The 23,912-nt window shown below is 39.7% G+C and overlaps 1 protein-coding gene across 2 annotated transcripts in view; it reads left to right on the top strand.

Annotated features, from left to right (window-relative positions):
- LOC122804322 (pleckstrin homology domain-containing family H member 1-like) overlaps positions 1-23,912 on the top strand; it is a 1,703,720-nt gene that overhangs the window by 987,657 nt on the left and 692,151 nt on the right. For both annotated transcript variants that reach the window (XM_044074112.1, XM_044074113.1), the window contains 2 exons: positions 12,902-12,980; positions 16,819-16,910. In XM_044074112.1, the coding sequence (XP_043930047.1) occupies positions 12,902-12,980; positions 16,819-16,910 (171 nt within the window). The remainder of the gene's footprint in view (positions 1-12,901; positions 12,981-16,818; positions 16,911-23,912) is intronic.

Here is a 23,912-nt window from a genome sequence, read left to right as displayed (position 1 = left end):
TCCTGTTTGGATTCAAATTACTATTGGGACATCCCACAAAGTCTTTGCATAAAATGCATTTCAAGTTGTTGCTATTTCTATAGGTGAAACGCAGAGACCTCCCTGTCATCCTGGCAGTAGCAGGACCCAACAAAAGAGCATGCCAGTTATGCTTCACCAGTTCTACTACACGACCAATATCCCCTGTGTAGGTGGTAACAAAGTGAAGCCTATTGCTACTACCATAACTAGTCATGTTTCTTGTTGAGGAGACACTCATGGCCATTACCTCCTCTCTTACATTTACCAAAATAGACTTCTTATAGCCCCTATCTAACTCATTCAACTGTAGTATCAGATCATCTGGATCCCTACAGATTCTCTTCAGTCTATGGTATTGGCTCTTAACTATGTTGGAAAAAGTCATCCTATGATGCATGCTGTTAAAATGCAATAAAGCATTCATCCAGTAGGGTTTCTGATATAATTTGGTACTGAGTAGTCCAATAGACTCTTGATGAATGGTAATGTCAAGAATATCTACTAAAGCACAAGAAGAGGTCATACTAAACTCTAAAAAATGAGTTGTATAATTTAAATAGGCAACAAAATCATTCAAGCCTGCTTAATCACCTTTCCATAAAAGCAGAATACCATTGACAAAATGTCGATAAAGGGAAATATTCAAAAACCCCGAATGTTCAAACAAAAAAGCCTTCTCCCAATGATATATAGCAAGATTAGCGTTAGAGTTCGCACAGGGGGTGCCCATTGCAACACCCCAGCGCTGTAGATACAGCTGTCCATTAAAGATAAAGATGTTATTGTTCAACACCATGTCCAGAAGTGTAGTAATAAGCATAGTCTCCTCATTAGACATACTGTCACAGGCAGTAAGAACCTCTCTAACAGCTTCAAGACCAAATCATTTTTTGAGATCTGATGATGCATGTTTTTACATCTGAAAACGCTTATCCATTGAATACACAATACATTTAATTGAATTCTTTGAGCCTGGTGGTCCTGCCTTGTGTTTTTACCTTGGACATATAAACATATAATAGTTGTGTAAGAACTTACCATAACCTTAGATATCCTTCTCTTCCATGTTGCAGTATTCAGTCCCCCCACCCCCTCTTTCATTTGTTTATCCTTTCTTATGTGGGATTTCCCTTGCATCCAAATAGGGCACAACAACAGCTGCAACATACTTACCTCCTTAATTGGTGGTATATGTGGGTCTGCAAAGCTTCCTTTTCTTCTAGCATCCCAGGGGTACTACTGCATGCAGCAATCAGTTCTGAGTTGGGTACTTGCAGCTGTCATTTTTATAGCCAACGTTGGTTTATGGCTCTGACATGCAACGTCGCACATACCCCTTATCCTACGAATTTGGTATACTGGCCGGATGTCTGGTGCTGTAGGCAGCCACCTCCATACTGTTATGAATACTACAACATGAAATAGAAGGACATCTAAGGTTATGGTAAGTTCTTACACAACTATTCTTTTGTTGCATGTATTTATTAATTAGTACCATATTTTTGTAAAGGGCCTGGATGCAGCGACAGTGGATAGAAAAGTGTTTTCTAAAATTGCAATATTTTAGTACATTTTGTAGTAGTTTATACAGTCAAATGGCTAGCTTTGTTCATCATTAACAAGACTTCTCCTACCTTCAGAAACTGCAGAACTAGATGTGTACATACAGTGTGTGTCTAGGTCTGAGAATGCATGTGCAATAGAACAAAACTGTGTGTTTTAATATTTAAAGATTAAAATAAAAGTACTTGTTTTTGGTATCCAGTATACTGTGGCTGGTTTACCATGATCGCAACTCTTTGTTGAAGGGAAAGAAAATACCCCAAAGACATTACTTTTATCTGTTTACTGAAATAAGAGAAAGAGGTACAGGCAAATAGCCTTTAGGAAACATGGACATAAATTAAAAATTGATACAATAATGAGGTTGCCACATGGTGGAAGCTGAGGCGAGAAGGCTTCTCCCCATAAAATACATCATCTTCATGTCATCCCCTTTATACTTTCATCACAGGAAGGGTACAAACATGAGACAGGGTGGCATTGGTGTTTAAAAGATGTTTTTTTTTCACATAGTATCATTTTTTATATGAAAATATGACCACAAAAGATAACACACACTAGTGAGCTCTGGAAATAATGTGGAAATAGAATATGGAAGTAGCATTCCATTTTGTGCATTTTTCTTCATCTGTAAGATCATGGACAACTACTAGAGCAGTCTCCTGCCTGAGTAGAATGGTATGCTACATAGCAAAACTTAGGATACATAAAATGAGGTAAGGAGAGAACTGCAATATGATAAATAAGCAGTTTGTACTTTCTAGTTCATTCATGTATTTAATTCTGTATTGTAAATGAATGGGCTCTAAATTTAAAAGCAGTCTACATAAATGCTCTGAGTAATTGCAGATGATAAGACTCTTTGATACCTCAAAGATGTACTCGTGGCCTTTTGGCTGCTTGCAACTATTTAGTATATGAGAGTGGTTCTACTTCAAAACATCTAATTCCCATGACATCGAATCTCAAAACACTGAGACCATATCATCAAAAACCCAAAACACTGAAAACTCACACCATCGAAAACTCAAAACACTGAAACTTTCAACATAACATCGAAAACTACAAAGCACATGTAAATAACATCCCCTCCACTTATAACACCACCAAACTAACAAATACACTTTGTACTACATTTCTGCAGGGGGGGGGGCAAGCCTCCTGCACCCCCCCCATGTGGGGGGCTCTGTCCCCCACACCCCTCATAAATTAAATATACCAACTCCAAGATCGCACTACAGTGGAAAAAAGTTAATTTCCTAACCCGACTGTATCGCGATCACCATACAGAATGTACACATAATGTTTAAATCACTTACCTGTATGGCCTAAAAACACGTACAGATTGGCAAAATAAACACTATTTAAATAGTATAAATTCCTACACTGTATAAATAATAACTATATAAATAAAAACTACAGCATCTTATAGTGATAACACAAGATTAACAGATTAAAATATAACATTTACATGTTTGATGATACATTACTCGATGTTATACATTTTCAGTGTTATGAAATTCAGTGTTATGAGTTTTCAGTGGTTTGGGTTTTCGATGTTACGGTCTCAGTGTTTTGAGTTTCAATGTTATGAGAATTAGATGTTTTGAAGGGGAACCATGAAAGCACCTTGATACAACATAAGTCTGGCATTTACAGTGATAATAACAGGGTCTATATTATAATCTCAAAGGTTTAAAATTTCAAATCACTGAAGATCGAACTATAGTGATCGAAGTCTTAAACCACTGAAACCAAAAAAAAAAAAAAATAGTGTGTAGGCAGGTGCGCAAGCCCCCTGCACCCCCCATCCCCCTACTTAAATGTACCAACTCCGAGAGCGCACTACATTGAAGTAAAGGGAAATCTCCCCCTATGGAGATTTTCCATTTAAACATTCGATGTAGTGCACGTTTGGTGTTCTCGTGTCGACAATATCGTATTTGATATTGTCAGACTTAGAGATTTTAATATAGACCCATAATAACAGTATAGTACAGTGGTGCAATACCTGGTGTTGCTACCTGACTTCACTAAGTTCTCAGATTTGGTTCCCATCTGGGTTGCCTTCTATGTTGAGTTTACACACCCCGTGTGTCCACCGCGATTCATCCTTGTGTATCATGACCGGATGCTTAATATAAGGTTTTATAAAAAATTGCCACTAGAACGGAGCTCATAAAGAGAAAGGCAAATAGTTTAGTAACTGTAAACCAGAAAAAAATACAATTTAAGCACATAAAAAATTATCAAGGTTTCTGTGGAGTTGTCTTACCTGTTAATATTTGAAATAGACTGTGACATGCAAAACAAGCTTATGAAAAAGCATTAAGGCTATCTCAACTTCTTTATTATTACACATGGTAGAAGAACAGGTATGTGGCATATATGGAGCCATAGTAAGACCAGATGACAGGTTCTAGGATATGCTAGATGTGCTAAACAGCCACTTTGGGCCTGTGGGAAGTTATATAGTATGAAAAAAGTTCAGATGTACGAGACAGAAACATTAAATTACATATTAACACACAGACACAAATGCAGAGAAAGCCTTCTTTTAAGTCATTCTTAGATGTATGAAAGAAAAAACATTGCCTCTCAACATGGTAAGCCAACAAAGGTGTGTTGTACCAAAACTGAGGGCATTAGCTATACCTTTTGAGTTCAGTGATATTAACAGAGAAGTGAAGTAACAAAAATAATATACATATGTAATGTGCATGTAATAGAAGCATTCTAAGGAGAAAACCATTCATTGAGAGAGAAACAACTCAAAACAAACTAGATTATGCCATATCATTTCATAGTTCGGAAATGCAGGCAGAGAGACTTAGTGATGTAAAGAGAAACAAGTTAATATGAAAGAAGCAGAGAAATAATTAACATAAAAAATAATGTGAATTGAGAGAGACAGGCAGAAAAGCATGCAGAAAGGCCACAGAAAATAAACAGTTACCAAAGTTTTTGCAGATACAGTGATGGAGACTGTCCTTATAAGGGATAATATTTTACTTTAACTAGTAATGTTTTTATGTTTTAACAAAGAATATTTCACCAAGTTTCAGGTGTAGCAATGGGGACACCGGTTGCAAATTTGTATGCTAAACTCGCTCTTAACCAGTGGGAAAATATGTATGTATATAACCCCTCTGGAATGTACACTGATAACATTTTCTTTTAGAAATGATTTGTGGATGACATTTTTCTTATTTGGAAGGGGGGATGACCAGAGTTTGGTAGATTTTGTATGTTATTTGGACAGTACAAGAGATTTTTTGAAACTTAAGTTAACATATGAGATAAGTTTTTTTAGGTATTATGATTAATACACAAAGAGAAGAAATATCAATTAGTATTTATAGGAAGGAGGTGCTGGCCAGTAGGTTTATGCATAGGTATAGTATGCACCCGAGTCATTTATGTAAAGGTATTGTTAAAAGTCAGTTTATAAGAGTTAGTAGACTGACTCCAGATTTTGAAACCTATAATGAACTGGTGGCTGAAATGAAACAGAAATTTCAAGCTAAACAATACAGTGATGGTCTTTTGAATGAAGTATCTGAATGCGTCACTAAGGAAAGACAAGGGCAGGTTAGACCTTATTTGACAAACTGTCATAAGAGGAAGTCGGCAGATATCACAACAAATGAGGTAAACAGCTTACTATATATTTACCTGTTACATCTCTAAAACTAATGGGGTTGTTAATGTGATTAGAAATAACTGGGGCATTCTAAATGCATTTATAAGGAGTGCACCACAATTTGCCTTTAGGAAATGTCAAATCTTAAACAGAAGTTATGCTGTAGAGAAATGAAAACCAGAGAGTTCTGAATTGTTAGTAAGAAGGGTACTTCTCCATCTTATTACCACTCCTTTTGCAGATATAGTTTTAGTACTGATTTTATACATCCTGTCAGTAATTGAAAATATAAATTTACTTATTTTGCAACATGTAATACTGGAAATAGAGTTTATTTAGCTACCTGCATTGCTTGTCAGAGTTTTATATAGGTAAATGTAGCAAGAAATGTAAGGAGAGAATTTTGGAGCATTTATTTGATATAAGATGGGGTGTTATTGCAAACTCTCTGGCAAAGCATGTTAATAAAAAGGATATGTAATATACTTTTACATTTAGAGCTATACAGAAAATAATGCCTAGGATTAGAGGGAGTGATATTAATAATGATACAGAAATAGCTGAATATAGATGTATTTTAAGATTACAGGCTGAGAAGGAACCAGGTTTGAATACTACAGTCAGCCTGAAACCCATACTGAAATCTAGGCAAATGAAGCTATGAATTAAGTTGATGACTATAAATGTAAATATTTAATAAATGTTAAATAAATATGTAGTTAATATGTATTAATAACTATGTACTTTTAGTATTTAGTAGCTATTTTAAATACATATATATCTGGAATTATAGAAAACCCACTAAAATAGGTATAAATCCGTATTTCACAAGATGGTTTGCCAACTGACTCACTGACAGAACCCACACTGTGAAAGTAGCAGACTCCAAATCCGACATCAGACCACTGACAAGTAGAGTACCACAGGGTTCAGTCCTGGGTCTCCCCTCTACTCGTCACTCATTGGACCCATTATAGAGTACAATGCCCCTTTTGGTGTATACCTCACAAGACATCTACAACAACTGGAGAGGTCACAGAAATACCTCACAAAGAGGATTACCAGCCTCAAACAGATGCCGTACACAGACCGTCTCAAAGAACTACAGCTTTACTCCGTTGCATATCGCCTACTCAGAGGTGATCTTTGCCTAACATTCAAAGCTATGCCAAACCCAGAGCTGTTGGACATGCTCCACTTAAAAAAAATCCCAATCCCTCTGAACTACACACTGTAGGGACCTAAACCTTGTCACCACAATAAACAGAACATGCTGGAGGGATAGATTCCTGTCCCAGAGACTTCCCATACTCTGTAACAAACTACCTGCCTATAGCAAACAACGTTCCTCATTAGCACTCTTCAAGAAGAATCTTGATGATTGGATGGGAAATAGGAAATTCACCCTGGGGATCACTTCTGTGGCTCTGCTCAACAGGGGCACTGGAAAATAATTTTCTTGGCTGGCGAAAGCCAAGGTACCTTTTTAGCTAGGCTTATATAGGCCCTAGGGCCAATAGCCTAGTACTTACCTATGAACCTATATATATATATATATATATATATATATATATATGTGTGTGTGTGTGTGTGTGTGTGTGTGTGTGTGTGTATATATATATATATATATATAAGTATACGCACACGTTAGGTAGTTTAGGTTTTATTATGTGTTATTGAGGTGATTGACGGTTTTATTATGAAACATTCGAATGACTAGGGTAGTTTGAGTAAATGGTGTGCTGCATCTTTAATAATGAAAATGTAATGAATTCTTATGCTGTCTTGATTAGTCTCTTGTGTCATGTGATGATTATAAAGTAGTTAAGTATATTTGATGAGTTTAAGCATTGAGGAAGGGAAGTATCCTGAAAACATTGCCTGTTATATGTATATTAAAAAATTGGGCATTTGAGGTCCAGTTTTCTTATTACTTCGTTTTGGAAATGTGTGTGCATATGAAACTGACAGAACAATTTGATCAGACCTATCATTGAGTACACTTCCCCCTTTGGTATGTACCTAACCAGGCATATCCAACAATTGGAACGTCCACAGAGGTTCCTCACTAAAAGAATACAGGGTGTAAGTAATATGTCCTGTGCAGATCACCTCACAGCCCTATCCCTGTATTCTGTCTCCTACAGGCTTTTGAGGGGAGATGTATGCCTGGCATACAGGGCATTGTCAGACCCCACTCTGCTGGACCCCCTGCATATCCACAAAACAAACACCATCAGAATTACCCATTCTAAAGACTTAAATCTTGCCTGTGATATAAATAGGACCTGCTGGAGAGATAGCAATTTATCCCAGAGACTACCACATCTGTGGAACAGGCTCCCCATCCATGTGAAGCAGAGTTCTTCCCTAACCAAATTTAAGTCCAACTTGGACAATTGGATGGGAAACCAGAATTTCATCCCTGGTTTGGCACCTATGTCTCTAATGGACACAGGTAACCTGTAAATGGTTCATCTCCCAGACCCATGCTTACACTTATCAAGGGTATCAGAACTTGTCAGAGATTTGGAATGCATGGCTAGTCTTAAAAAGGCCATTGTGGTCATTAGCCTAGTAAACACCTATGAACCTATGATAAAATACTTAGAAACAGGAAGTGTTAGAGATGAGCAACAATAAAGACAAAACAACTTTCAGATACATAAACAAGACATAGTAGAATAATTACTACAGATCTGACATAAAGCAATGATAGAGAGAGAGAGACATGAAATGGAGTGTCACATTTATGTAGCAGAAGTGCAAGCTGCAATGCAGAAAATACCAGAAATATGTATGTATAAGCATGTCAAACAAAGAAGGTAAGATGATGACAGGTACAGAATTATCAATGAATATAGCAACAAATGAGGTATGTGGCAAGCTAAGGCCAGAGCCAGAGTTACAGCAAATCAGGAGAAGAACGTATGTTTGCCATTCACAAACCATGGAGGAAAGTATTTATTTATTTATTACCATTTGTTTATTGGGAAAGCCTGACTGGGCAATGACAGGCCCCTTTTCAGTGGAGATCCTGGATAAAAACACCAATGGTCAATCTTACAAGATGTCATACAGAACAGTACAATGTAATACAAAGAGCAAATTTTAACTATTAAATGCAAGGTACAAAAAAATAAAATGTAAAAAAAAATATAGAAGAGCTACAGCCTAGACATCATTATATTCCACAGAGTTGCATTTAATTTTTAGGTTAGCAGAGTTATATTACAGTTTTACTGTAGTAATGATAATGTTACATTAGGTTAATAGATGGTGCAGTAGAATTTGAGAGGCATTTACAAGTAGCTAGCAAATTGTTTGCTAAGACTTTCTAAGTGTGGCTAAGCTATTGGGTCTTCTGGTGAAACCCTAGAAGCTTAGACTATGGAAGAAGACCAAAAGGGCACTATTGCTAGACGGCAAATGGATATATAACAGTTGTAGGAATATTTAGACAGAAAGAGAGTGTCAGAAGCATAGTAGGTGGGTCCTAAGGTTTGCTTTGAAGTATTTGGATTTATGATTCGTCTTAGGGTGTATTCCAATATTTGAGTATATACATTCCTTCATGTTGTTTATTGTTTGGTCTGTGCACTTGGACAAGGTACATAATCTTAGACCTGAAAGATCTAGATATGGTGAGTACCAGGAGTACTATAGCATTACTGCTTCAGTGCTGGACATTTATTTTGGTGATGGCGAGTAACAGCATTACTGTCTTCAGTGCTGGACACTTGTTTGGGTGATGAAATGTACTTTGAGCCAATTTAAGTTGATTTAACTTTTTATAGCTGGGGAAGATCATTTTTTAAAAAAGTGATTCCCTGCCAGTACTGAAATAGACAAGGTGCTGGCAATGATTTTTGCAGACAAATACCAAGCAATGTGCAGCTCATGCCGATGTGAGTGGTGAGTTGAAACATCCACTTAAATCTGGACCACTAGAATAGAATACAGAAAAGTCATCTGCCATGTAGAAACAGTGGATGAAAGAAGAAAAAGATGAGCCAGAAGATTTGTGTGAGTATGAAAGAGGAAAATGAGTTGCAAAATGAACAAACTCTGAAATAAATATGGACTGTGTTGTGTTAAGCCATTGCAAAGCAAAATAAGTCTGTTAAAGTAGAAATGCCATAACACCCAAAAGAAGCATGGAAAATTTTGTACATTTATTTTTATGGACCAGTGTATTGCAAGGAGTACCCAACAGATGTTACTAATACCATACTTTTCACACCCTTACACGATGTAGCTTCACTTCTAGACAAAACACCAGATACTTGTAGCAGGGACCGTGAGTATTGAAAGGGTCCCATTTTTTAATTGCTATCAGCTTGGGGTTTGAGTACCAAGGAGTTGCAAGCACAAATACGACAGTAGCTCATCAGACTAGTGGTCTACTTGACAGTATCAAATTGTGGAATAATGAATAGGATCATAGATTACTAGGCTATTGACCCATAAGTCATTTTAAGCCTAGCCATTTCATCCCAATTTAGTACTGTAGAAATGCTAGTCAATAACCAAGATTGCATTTAGTGATGACTTTTCATGTCTAGCAGGGTTGTGGGCTCTATCCCCGGTAAGAATTTACGGTGCCCCATCCACTCGTCCAGGTTCCTCTTGAACAGTGTCATAGAGGTGCTCTGTTTCATATGAACTGGTAGCCTGCTTCAAAGATACGGCAGTCACTGGGAGGTAAATGTGTCCCTCCAGCATGTTCTATTTAAGTTGCAAGCCATATTTAGGTCCCTGGAATGGGTAGCCCTAGTCCCATTTGATTTACGGATATGCAGCAAGTTCATTAGATTTAGGTCCGTCAGACCTTACCACCATTGTTATGGAGAGTGGTATCAAGTAACAAAAAAATGATAGTGTTTTGTGGTTGTTCTTCACATCCTACAGTCTCGGTCAAAGTGGCTTTGCAAAAAAAAAAAGAAACAGATTACTATCCTTCTCTCTGAATTTGTGTGATCCCAAAAGTAATATTTTTAGAGATAAGAATTATGGGGGCAGAACCCCCATATCAGGTGGCGTAGGGAAATGTAATCCCCCCCTTGCAAAAACATTGTAACTGTATTTACCTACTGTTTATCTGCCACAATCTTTCATGCAGTCACAGTAGTTAACTAGGATAGGGCAAAGGGGCCACCAGGCACAGTGTTGAGGCCATATCAGCATTTATAAATAAATGGTAGTATTGCATTTGCAGTCACCACTGAGCACTGTAGTGCTCAATGTGGATTACAAACTGTAGAAATGTTTGTTACTGTTTTATTGCTCTTCAAATCCCGAGAAGAGCTTTTTTTTGTTTGGAGGGGCACTGGGGGGGACAGTACTGGTGCAAAAATAGCTAGCTACACCTCTGTGTGGTGGTACAGTTGCAATAGCTAGCTACACCTCTGTGTGGTGGTACTGTGAGCTGCAACATTAACTTTAGTAGGCTATAATAGACCTAACCACTTGAAGCAAAACACTAGAAGCATTTGAGCAGCATCTTGAGAGCATACAGAATGTTCAGTCATCCTGATGTTGGAGCCATTCCATTCAGTTTTCTGTTTGAGCACATCTTTGGAAACAAGACACCATGTATATCTTGGCACATGGACAGTGCTACTTAAGAGAGAGAGCAGACCCACAACTAGACTGAGATAATCAGTATGGGAAGGGGTACTGATTTCAGAAGATGAGCAAAAGGACTCTATTTAAAATGGAACAGACTGGGTTGGTGAGGGGTCTACTTCACATGACTGAAAACTCAAAATACTAAATTTCATTTGACTGAGACCAAAATACCTAATTTTCAAAATACTGAAAACTCGTTTGACTGAGACTCATATTGAAAGCTTACAATGCTGAATTTCAAAATACTGAAGTTTAAGCCATAGACATGTGTTTCCCTTCGCCTGTGACTTGCTTGTGATAAAAAAATTACTGTAACCTAAAGTGCTTATTGTCAGAATACTGATAGTAGTGTAGAAAGTAGTGTTGTAGTGTTTCTCAATGCTAGTATGTCTCTACACTTTTATGGGAAGTATCTAAAGTAATATGGTGGATGTTTCATGCACTCCCAGTAGTAGAGGCAGTGTGTACAGTACTGTAAGGTAAGTAAAAGGTATATGCCCTTTTCCTCACTGTAGTGCGATCCTGGAGTTAGTATATATAATTGGGGGTTTGTGAGGGCACAGTCCCCCACATTGGGGGGTATGGGGGCATGCTCTCCACTCCTAGTTTGGTTTTGCCTCGCTTGGTTTCTGTTAAGAGGGTAAGTAAGTAGTTTTTAAGTTTTGGAAAGAGTTAGTCATTGGTGTTATATGTGTGCATGTCTATGGCTTAAAATTCAATCTTTTGAAATTCAGCATTGTAAGCTTTCAATATAACGAGACTCAGTCAAATGAGTTTTCAGTATTTTGAAAATTAGGTATTATGGTCTCAGTTAAATGAATTTCAGTATTTTGCATTTTCAGTCATGTGAAATAGATCTGTGAGTGCGAAGTTACTGATGTAACTGTCCATCGGGTAGGTGAAATAAAAGGGCCATTGATTACTGTGACAGTTGGAGATCACACTACTGCTAGGCACAGTAGTGCTGGGTCAATGCCTGGTTTTCACCTCAGAAGTGGCTTCTGGCTTGGAGCCTTTTATCCTACTAGACTTCTGGTGGTGGAGGGGTGAGTGTTGGAGATGAGTGAGTCCAAAAGGAGACTTTCCACTGTAGAATTATTTTGCTAAATTGAAAAGATTTTCCATTTGGGGAAGGATGTATCATGGCAACTCTGTCATTGCAGTACAGACTATACTGACATATCTCAGGCTCTTGTCTGGTTTAGGCTGTAGTTATTCTATGTTCAAGGTACATTTTAGGTGGCTTCACCATGACCTTATGAGGAGTAGGATGGTAACTTAGCAATCAGTGATCAGGTAATTCTTTGGAGGTGTTGCATACATATCTGTTCACCTTTGAAGAAACTCCTCTTCTACTTGGTATTTTAATTTCATAATAAGTAAGCTTGCAGGTTCTCCATTAAAGCCTGATGATTCAGTGGCTCTAAACTTTATCTCTTAGAAGATGTGAAGCCACTTTCATTCATGGCCTTCACATCTGTTCACGAGATTTCAGTATTTCAGTCCCTTGTTATACACGTATATGTATTCGGTCATTCAGAAGAACTGGTTTTCCATTAAGATTAACCTGTGTTTCTTACCAAGAATGGAGCCATAATTTACGTTAAACCATGCTATCTATATTCCTGTTGATCTGTAAGTTATTTTGTTGGTTTGAGGTTAGAACTGTTTTAACCTAGACTGACATGTCGAAAACGTGCCATGTTCTGTTAGTACTAGCAGCAGCAATTGTAGTAGCAGTGGTATTTGTGTGGGTGGAGCAACTTTTGTTAACAAAAAAGAAAAAAAAAGTCAGTGCATAGATTTTTGAATTTATAAAATGATTTTATCTGACATTAGCAAATTTAATCCTCCTATTTGTTTAGTATTTCCTTTTTATGTAAAGTATTTCCTTTTTATATAGATTTAATGTTTTAAATATTGATTTATTTTCATAAAAATGTGACTTTTTCTCAATTTCTTTTACTGTATTGGCATTGTACTTAGAGTGGCATACTGCTTAGGAGGTACATAGTAGAAGTCACTTGTCTTCTTCCTTTTTAGGAGAGCAGAATCTATGCAGTTGCCAAGTCTGGAATGAGGCTGTCTGAAGTGACTTTAGGAAATGGACCAACTAGTAAAAGTAAGTGTGTATGTTTGGCAAGGTGCTGTCAGTAACTTAACTTGTGCCTCATGACGACCTAATTATAATGATGTCACCACTTTACAGTACTTGACTTTATGATGCAAGTTGTCCTCAAAAATCCGTTAACTGCAGTGGCTGATTTGTAATTGGGTAACTATAACTCACGAGTATGTGAAGCCTTTGGTAGTAAGTTGTGTCTGTAGAGAGCCTGCAGCATCCTGAGAAAGACATATATCTGCCATTTAAGTATTATAAAGATCTCACCTTAAGCGATCTCCTCACCCAAACTGTGTGGAGGTGTGTTTTCTTTGCAGGTTACAAATGCTGAATTATTTCACATTTAAACATGCTCTCGCAAACATGCACTTTAGTGGAAGAATCCCCATGTGTTCACTGGGAACAGAAAACATGTATCATTCTCCATCATTCTGCAGACATTTAATTACTACTTCAAGTCAGTAATCTACTTCCTCCGTTTTTCACAAACTACGGTGTCTGTCACACCTGAGTTAAATAAAGTAAAGCAAATGGTGCTGTAGTGTGTCATGCCCTTGCATGTTATTGTATATGATCAACTCTATGACAAAAAAATGCAGTATGTGGAAGCTAGCATGAATCTGTTCAAACAGAGGGCTGGAATGTTGTTTTGCAGACCAATATCACAAAACTGTCTGACGCAAGCGCCATTCCCATAGAGTCAAAATGAAGCTGATTATTTGTTCTGGTTATGACATGTGCTCATTTGGTTTCCTATAAGGCGCATGAGAAATTTCCCAGCCAACTATATACTAATACTGTATTTGAGAAGCTTTACTGACAGAGCTTGTATTCATAGGTTTCATCCGTTTTAGAGGTGCAGCTTGAAAACATTCCCAATACTGTGCTGTTAAACAGGTTTGAAGTTGTAACTTTCATATTCTGCCCAGTCACTATTCTGTGCTGGGAAATCATACCAAACTAAAGTTTTCGATCGTAACAGTCTTGCCATTTTTGCAGAGAATTTCTCCATTACAGATGGTGCCTACCAATGTTTGTGGCATTTCAATCTTTAAGGGCTTCATCTGTTAACAGAGGTGGAGCTGTTCCTTCATTAACGTACAATAAGTGTCTACTTTCCCAGTTCCTTGAATGTGTTAACAGAGTAGTGGATTAAGGAAGGGTTATGAAAGTGATGGACTTAAGGAAACTGCTATAGTGGCAGCAAAGGCTTTAGCCAGTATGTGGAAGCCTGTACATGAAAGGTATAGGCTTTCACTGGTGAAGCAAGTAAGCTGGGTCAGTCATGTAGTCATGATCTCACAGAAACTGGACACTCCCCCCTCCCCCAAAATGGCAGCAGTTACTTACCCAGTTATTAATGTAATTTACCTTTTCTTTGAATCCAGGCGTCATTTCCACTCAGGTCACAGTTTTTCCTGCTTTGAGCACGTCTGTCTGCATGTCTTCCTAAACACTTCAAGTAATAGACACCCACGTGGAACACCATTAAGTCATAGTTACATTTGTCCAGTTTGAGGGGCAACAGCTGATTGTAATCCTATTTTTATCCAGTCTGATGAGGGTAAAATGTATGTGTGTACCTAACAATGGGATCACCTGTTTCTAAGACATTTCCATATGTGTGTGCGCAGACTTAGTGGAAGTAGATGGCTTAGGGTCTGCAATAACTGGCAATACTAAATACCTTTATATTACAGATTGTGGATGAAAGTGGTGATGGTTTGGTATTGGCATGAGGCTGAGATTTATTTGTCTTGATTCAGGGAGGTTTAGGGAGTGATTTATTTGCAACCTCAGTATACGTAGGTATGATGCAAACAATTAATGGGGGGTAGTGTTGTTTGAAGCTTACTAATTTTGTTTGGCTGAGAGGGTGGTCTATAGGTTGGATAGACACTAAAACCTCTGCCAGGATTTATCATGCTGAATTAGTTATAGCTGGTTATCAGTAAGCATTAAGCAGTTGTTATAGTGTCTAAAAGTAATAATACCATTGTTTGAAAGTCTGCCTACAGCAGAAGTAAAAGTAGAGTGAACTTCATTATTAACCAGGTGGATTGAGCAGGTGAAGAATACTAAGGGTCAGTAATTAAAGTAGATTTTAATTAATGTAGCAAATACTTTAATTGTTGGTTTACTTTGCAAATACCATAATGACCTAGTAGTAAAATTAGTGTATAAGATGTGCAAGTCCTAATAGGTTTGTAGTTCAGGTGGGGCCAGTAAGTGAAATCAGATAGTGGTTATCACAGTATAAAGATTTGGAGTTATTTTGTATTTTGTATTTAGTGCAAGATGTAGCAAGAATATTAATAGTAATACCCATAAGTGAAAAAGGTCATATTAAACAGAATAGTTCAAGAAGAGAATCACACTATGTTAAACGTCATTGAAGTAGCTGGAACAGATGTCACTTAATAGTCAGTCAAGAAGGGTTTGCCGTAGGTGCCACATAAGGTTTACTATCATTGTATCGAGTCACTTGTGTTTGACAAACTTTCTCAAAAGTCAAAGTGCCAAATTCTGGTATAGCAACACAAACACCGAGCCTCAAAACTCCCTACTGCTCTGGACCCGGGAACAAGCGTTACTATGGTTCCAGAAGGTGACAAGGTTGGACAGTCGGTAATGTTGGTGTTCGACATTTGAATGTTCAGGATTTAGGAGTTTTGCAGGTAGACATGACCACCTGTGACTCTACATATTGATAGTAAACCACCACATAATACTTGCATTGAGCAGATAGGGAGATAGGCATGGACACCACAAAATATTTACGTTGAGGAGACAGGCATGGATGCTGCACGGTATTGTATTAATCTGATGGAAAACGTGCGCCACAGACAGTGCAACAGTAATTTAATAGGTAATTGGAAAATAAGTCTACACTGGTTAGGGAAAAACTTTATTCAATGTAATTTGGAAAAATATGTTTACACTGGTTTGGCTACAACAGGTGTAATTCTATAGTACAGCAGTAAATGCAAAAGTACATGTACTGTGACTGTGGCAACTGGGCACTATACAAATGTGTTATACATACACTTCATCAGGAGCACACACAACCAAGGGCAGTACTGGGCCAGATAGTAATTCCTCTAGGGAGCGCACAACATTAGGTGAAAACACAAATAATTTGAAGGGCTGATTGCTACAGAATCACGGAAGAAAAGCTAAAACAGAACTTTGTGCTATGTAGTGCAGCAGATGAGGTTACTTCACTTGATATGGGCCTGTTTTTACATTCATTTCAGTGGTTCATGGTCACAAACAGGAGAAGATGATCTCATCTCAAGTCAAAGCAACCCAGGAAAAACACAACCTAGCACAAAAAAAGCACAGTGGCTAATTGAAATAAGTTCTGCTAAGTAGCCTGCAGCAATTAGACACTCAGAACAAAGGCATTTCATACTCCCCTCACCACAGTAAAACTGTTTTCATGAGTTTTAACTGAAAGATTACCTTTATTTCATCACAGGCACATTTTAAAGTAGTAGAAATTGTGTGTGCGTGATTGTGCGTGTGTGTGCGCATGTGTGTGTGTGTGTCTTTCCTCAAGCAGTGAAATGAAAATTTGAGTATGCATATGGTTCTTAGCTCCTGATCATTACATTTTATTTTATTTCCTATGTGTTGTAAGTGCATGGATGTTCGTGACTGACCATTTTAATGTGCGAGGCCATATATTGCAGCCAGTCAACTGACTGTTCTTTGCACATAATTCTGGAACCTGTATTTCATTTTTTTTAATATTAATAACATTTATAGTCAGAGCTGGTAAAGTGATAAAATGCATGCTTTGGTGCATGTTCTAATTTTCAGTTTTTTTTAACAGCTACTAATTTGCAATCTTGTACAGTGTCGGGACCTTTTGCTCATCTAATATACAAGAATGTGGCAGTGCCAGTGTATACAACATTAAAAGGGGTAAGTGAAAAATACTTTTTTTTTACCAGGAATAAGTAAACAACAATGGTTTAGTTATTGTACTCCAGCAATCATCTTGTAGAAGCACAGGCTGGCAGTCCTTACACTTGGGTATGCGCTTGTCCTCGGGGGCCCCCAACAAGTATGATAGATATGTCGCCGTCATGATTACAAAGCGCTGACGCCAAGGGGCGTCCAGGGTATGACCCGCATGACACGCCATATCCTTGGTCTTTTTGTCCGGTGGTCCATGCAGAAGCAAAATGGGCGAGTGGTTTTTGAGATTGTTTTCGGGCCGAGAGCAGTTTCAGATAATAATCAAGTTTTGCTAAATTTTATTTTATTTATATTTTTTTGCCTCAGTGCCAAAGTATTTTAGAAAAAGTAACAAAGGTAAATTAAATAACTTCTGTATACCAACAGAGGATGTCGCCTGATTGGGTCTACCTTTGTGTATACCTTGTTTGTTCCTGAGCACGACGCAATTTAAGTCGATTGTTGTACTAGATTTAACAACAAGTACTATGGAATAGATTAGGATCGTGCCGAAGGAGTTGATAGCCGGGCCCACCATTACCCGATGTGCCGCCGGCACCCCACTCGCTAGTACAGAGAAACGAAGGACTGGTTACCTCTGCCTAGGGTGGTTTCCGGTTGCCCGGAGGGCTCGGCCGGTTCTTTAGAGGGCTGGCGGAGACAGAGGCACAAACAGAAGTTAAGTTAGAGTCAGGCCAGGCTGCTTATGGTGGTGCAGGATGTGTTAGGGCCAGGAGGCAGGCTGGGCTTCAGGGGCTTTAGCCCTAGCTCTCCTCCCATCTCTCAGTTAGGCCAGGTTACAACCAAGGCTTCTACAAAGGGCAGAGTAGGGTTTAGGCTCCTGTTAGCAGCCTCAGGCCTTCTCAGGCATCTGACAGGCCCTATGTATGCTTGACATGGCTGAAGATGGCTGAAGATTTAATGACTATGATTAGGGTTCTTTGCCTCCTCCTCGCAGGAGGGAAGGGATGGATCCTTTTTTTGGATTTTTTCTGTCTCGGGCTGGAAGATTTACAGGAGTTTTCTACTTTCTCCCTCCTGAGGATTTTTTGTGGAAGATGTTTTACAGAGGCTTCTCTTAACCCTGATTCTTTACCTCCCCTCCTGTGTTGTTGACGACAGATACTATAGGGGGCCTAGCTCACAAGTATCTTTTAAAAAGCTAGGCAGATCCAGAAGAGATTACTCTCAGGACCCCTTAAAGGGTTAAGGCTGTTGTTAAAAATCTTCCACAGGATTTTCTATTTTTGTAACCATGCTACCATAATGAAAAGCTTGAAATTCTTTTTAAGGGGAGAACTTGATATCACTAGGGTTAACTCAAGTGACTATAACAGTACTTAAGTCTGTCCTTCATTTCTACCATCTTTCTAAAATATTTTACAGCTCATTCTTTTTTTTTACTGTTTTAGTGGCACATACTTTTCCTGAAGTTAAGACAAACTGGTCCCAAGGCCTATGCCACCAGAAGTATATAGCTCATCATTTTTTCTTTCATTCACTCCTGAAGTATGTTTTCAGGAGGACCTCCCATTCAATATCACAGCAAAAACTATTGTATGTCTTCAGTGTTTGGCAGCCAAAACGGTATTGTAATGTTGGAAGAAAGGCTGTTATACAAGGTGGACAGGCAGATCAGTTCAAGTTGTGATTTGAACACAAGCAGACTCTGCAGACACAGTAGGATTGCTGGTGTATTGAGTACTGTAGCAGCCACCTCTGACGCTGTCTCTCTCTTAGTCCTGCCCCTTGATTTTCATTGCTAAATACAATCCTGGGTCTTGACTTAAGTTTTTATGGTATTACATTGGGATGAAGTGGCTAGGCTTGAAATGATCTATGATCCATCTCTTCCAGCCACCACTGAATCCCTTTATAGACCTGCATTGTAATCATTGCCTTTGGCTGATTGTTTTAATAACCACATTGCTCTCTGTGTGAAACGTTTTCATTTTAAGTTAACTTTCTGTTATCTCCCTTTCAGCTGCCATCAGCATCACCTTCTGCCCTCATCGTTCCTTTCAACATATTTATTTATTTATTTTACATTTGTTAACCGGGTTAGTCTGTCTGAGCTTTTGGCTCATTTTCAGCCGAGACCCGGGGAGAAAAGCTCCTCAGGGAAAACAATTTTAAAAACAAAGTATTAACAATCAGCAGAAGAATATGAGACTTGTTACAATGTAATTGTAACTGCTTTGTGCAAAATAAATTGTCAGGAAAAGATTTTGAAACCAGTTACATAGCCCTTAAAATGAGTAGTACCTAGTTGTTTTGGAGTTTAAAAAAAAGGAATATTCAAATAGCTAGTTGAAGATGTAAGGGAAATAGAGTACAGGTCTGCTTCTGCTTTGGGCTTCTTGACAAAAAAGACTGATGTAATGACGTTGGTTGCCTGTTTTTATACCCCTGACGACATGACATCAGTCCTGGAGCAACTGCAACCGACACAGAAATACTAAGTCTCTGGTATTCGGGCTGACTGAGGACGTCAGTGTGGCTCCCTAAAAGCCCATCCTCTTTTCTTCTCTAACACATGCATTGTAAGTTTTCTTTGTCACTTCTCAGACCCCAACCACTCAATTCCATCTCCCCATTTTGGTTACTTCTTTTTCCCAGTTTGTACTAGATTTATACCCAGGGGTATAGCAAGAAAATTCCAGTTTTACTCACACTACGTTCTTTGTGTTTCACTGTTGCAGTCATCACACTTGGGTTATCTGCCTGCAGGTAGCCCTCAGTAGGCCTGAATACCAGAGACTTAGTATTTATGTGTCGGTTGCTATCGCTCCAGGGCTGACGTCAGGTCGTCAGTATAAAAACAGGTGGCCGACATCATTACATCAGTCTTTCTTGCTGAGGAGCCCAAAACAGAAGCAGTTTGCATGAGTGCTGGTCAGCCGCTACCTGAGTTTTCATTTCCGAATTGAATCATCCTGAAGTCTTCTAAAGCTAAGTACCCCATTGGGGATCCTTTTTTCTTGCTCTAACCGATGTCAGAAAAAGTTAACAATTGTCTCACCTGTGGAAAGCAAATACCACACCGAGATTTCCATTCTTACTGCATCACCTGTTTAGGCCCAGACCACGACATTCCTCTCTGTCAGTTTTGTGCTTTGTTCAATGCCCAAACTATTCGTCGTCAGGCCCATATTGTCGCTAAATATTTTCACTCTCGATCTCCGTATTCTGAAATGGCTTTGGTAAGCCATCTGACTACCGATCTTCCAAAAAATGTAAGGATAAAGACAGAGACAGAATGCACAGGTCCAAAACTGCAGACGACGCTTCCGTTAAGCTAGTCACCAGTTTGCCTGTACTCAGTGAGGCACTTTCGCAGCCCCTTATGCCTGCTTTGATGGATTTGCAGGCTACTACCAAGACCCGTTTGGAGAACGGTATGCCATGAGACTCTTCTTTGACTATGGAACCTGCGGATGTCTCTACCTTGGATGTGTCTGGAGCTGCTGAGCAGGCACCAGCTTCTGAGGACGTTCATTGCATTACCGATACTCGACACAAACCGACGATTTCTTTCGCATCTTCAGTTTTGTCTTAAAACTACAGAGTTTCTAAGTCCAAGAGTACGAGCTACACCTAAAAAGCTGACAACCCAATCTATAGCACCTGCTTTCTTGCCACAATCCCAAATGCTTAAAATGGCAGAAGACCTGATCATGCTGATTAGGGGAAGCCAACCTTCCCCTGCTAAGAGAAAAAGAGACCTGTCCCCAGCAGCTTTAATTGACCAAGAGTCCGAAGACTCTGACATTTCTGAATATAAAGACATGCCTTTTTTCTGCTTATGAGGATTCAGAAGCAGAGGAATCCATTCCCTCTGCTTCCCCTCCAGAGGATTTTTCTTTTGGTGGAACCCATCATACTTTAACAGAGCATTTCCACTGGGAATGCCAGGATTATCCTCAGTCCAAAAAGAGACTCAAGAGAATTTTTAGATCTGCCACAACATAGACCCTTAGCTATCCCTCCTGTTCTGGATGTTGTGGATAATGTCTTTATGGAATCCAGTCTGACTCCTGATACTTTACCCCCTGCTCCAAGGAAACCAGACAGGTACTAAAGAGTCCCTGACTCTCTCAAATTTCTTTGCAGAAATCCTACTGCTGACCCAGAGGTAATTTCCCAAGGGTCTAAAGGTATAAAAGCAACTACAGCTAAGAATCCCACCCCTTTAGACAGGGATTCCCGGGCTTTAGACAGATGGGGTAAAAAAGTATACACCTCTGCAACTCTAGCCATTAGGGCATTGAATTGCCAGTTTCACGTGCTGAAATACCAGCAACATATTATGGAACTTATTAAGCAAAAATTATCTACCTTTACAGACTGTGCAGAAAATAAAGAATTCGGGGGTTTATACATTCTGCAAGCCAAGTCAGCAAGCATACCTTGCAATGTGGGTTTGACACCCTAGAAGCATCTTGCAGGGCAGCAGTCAATGGTTCTCTGCTGAGAAGGCATGCTTGGCTAAAGGAACAGACCTTGCCAGACCATGTCAAATCAAAATTAGTATTATCTCATTTGAATAAGGGCAATTTGTTTGGCACCAAAGCAGAAGAGGTTCTAAAAAAGATGAAAGAAAAAGCTAAGTCTATGCAGACAAGGTTTTTTTGCAGGTGCAGCTTCCAAGATTTAGTAGGCATTCCCTCTCGAAACATTGGTCCTTTCCAGCCTCCTCAAGGCCATCTCAAACTAGACCCAGGGGAAACAGACCCCGCCCAGATTGCAGTCTCAGGGTATGCAGAGATCTAAGCAATGGAGTACCTCCACTTCTACAACAGGGAGTGCTAAGCCACCCCCTTATGGAAAGAATTCACAATGACTTGTCAACTCCACTCCTCACCTCTGCCCAATTGCTCATGCCCCTAGGAGGAAAACTTGCCCACCATAAAACTGGATCTCCATCCTCAACATTGTACCCCAGGGGTACAAATTTTACTTCCACACACTGCCAACCCCGAAAGGGTTCCCAGACTTTCCTCCAAACCAGTGGGCAGATTTACTTCCACACACTGCCAACCCCGAAAGGGTTCCCAGACTTTCCTCCAAACCAGTGGGCAGAGGCACAAAACCAAGTTCAATCCCTGGTCTCCATAAGGGCAATTCAACCTGTTCCTGCAGAACAGATAGGTCAAGGGTTTTATTCCAGACTTTTCCTGGTACTCAGAAAAGAGGGCACTTGGTGCCCAATCCTAGATCTTTCCATTCTAACCAACTTCCTGGTGGTGCCAAAATTCAAAATGCTCACCCTTCAGCAGCTTCTTCCTATGCTGTCCAAAGAGGCATGGTTAGCCACCCTAGACCTAAAAGAAGCCTATGTGCACATCCCTATCAGGGACTCATGCAGGAAATCTCTACGTTTCAGGGTATGATCTATGCATTATCAGTTCTCTGCACTTCCCTTTGACTTATCCACTGCTCCCAGAGTCTTCAGAAAATGCCTGGCTCCAGCCATTGCCTATTGCAGTCAGAGAAAGTTTTAAATATACCCTTACTTGAATGATTGCCTGATTCCAGCAGACAGTCAGGAAAAGCTGATGCAGCACCTGACATGTGTAAAGAATCTTCTAATCTCCCTGGGGTACACTATCAACGAAAAGAAATCAAAACTAGTCCCCAGTCAAGATTGTATTCCTGGGAGCAAGCTTGGACACAGCCTCCCAGATGGCATTCCTGACTGCAGAAAAACAAGCCTCTCTTACAGGCTACTTCACTCAAATGGCCACCAGAACCCAGCTATCCACAAGGAAAATCATCCTGCAGGCTCTAGGGTTCATGACATCTTGCATTCTATTAATTCCATATGCCAGACTGCATATGAGGAAACTTGAATGGTACTTGAAAAGTCTTTGGTGCCAACATTCTCAGGACCTGGAAACCATCATACCTATCATACCTTGTCTAAGGACAGAGTTTCTTTGGTGGGCAGCAGCATGCAACCGCAACAAGGGGATTCCCTTTACACAACCCCATGCCACCCAGACCCTAACCACAGATGCATCAGACTATGCCTGGGGGTGCATCTGGGGACAAGTGTATTCAGGGCCACTGGAGCCCAAGTCAAATTCATCTGCACATTAACCAAAAAGAGATGCTAGCTGTTTAGCATGCTCTGACAGCTTTCAGATCCATACTTTCATCTGGACCCCTGCTGATAAAAACAGACAACACTACAGTTATGTGGTATATCAACAAGCAGGGGGGGAACCCACTCTTACCCGCTGTGCAGGCTAGCCATGACACTGTGGAACACAGACTTGGAAATGCATATTCATCTGCAAGCTCAATTCCTGCCAGGCAAACAAAACTCTGGCAGACAACTTAAACAAAAATCTCCTAAACCCACATGAGTGGCTATTAGACCCTAGCACTTTCAGTCTGTTAACCCAGAAATGGGGGATACCAGAGGTGGATCTCTTTGCCTCCCCCTACAGTCACCAGATCAGCAAATTCTGCACCAGGACAACTCACAGCAAGGCATGGAAAGTGGATGCCCTATCCTTCCAGTGGGTAAACCTCTCAATCTGTTTTTTTCCCCTCTGCCTTTTCTTTCAAGAATACTACTCTAGATAAGACATGACAGACCAAGGGCAATGCTGATTGCCCCAGACTGGGATGCCAGCACTGGTACCTACTACTGTGCAGCCTGTTACTGGTGCCACCATGGCATCTACCTCAGATCCCAACCCTCCTCACTCAGCAGGAGGGGCAGATCCTGCATCCGCAACTGCAAACCCTGAACCTTGCAGCCTGGCTTATTCCTTGAATTCTCCCCCACTAACCAGCCTAAGCAAACAGGTACTGGAAGACCCATTACAAGGAAATCCTATGCTGATAAGTGGACTAAAGGAGCGGACACAACTCTGCCCTCCTTACCTCTAATCCTGGATTACCTAGCAGTTCTACTCCACAGAGGCCTTTCCTTCTCTTCCATTAATATCCATG

The sequence above is a fragment of the Protopterus annectens genome, chromosome 6.part0 (genome assembly GCF_019279795.1).
Source record: "Protopterus annectens isolate FY-2018-M chromosome 6.part0, PAN1.0, whole genome shotgun sequence".
NCBI lineage: Eukaryota > Metazoa > Chordata > Ceratodontiformes > Protopteridae > Protopterus > Protopterus annectens.
This window is presented reverse-complemented; position numbering and strand designations above follow the sequence as displayed.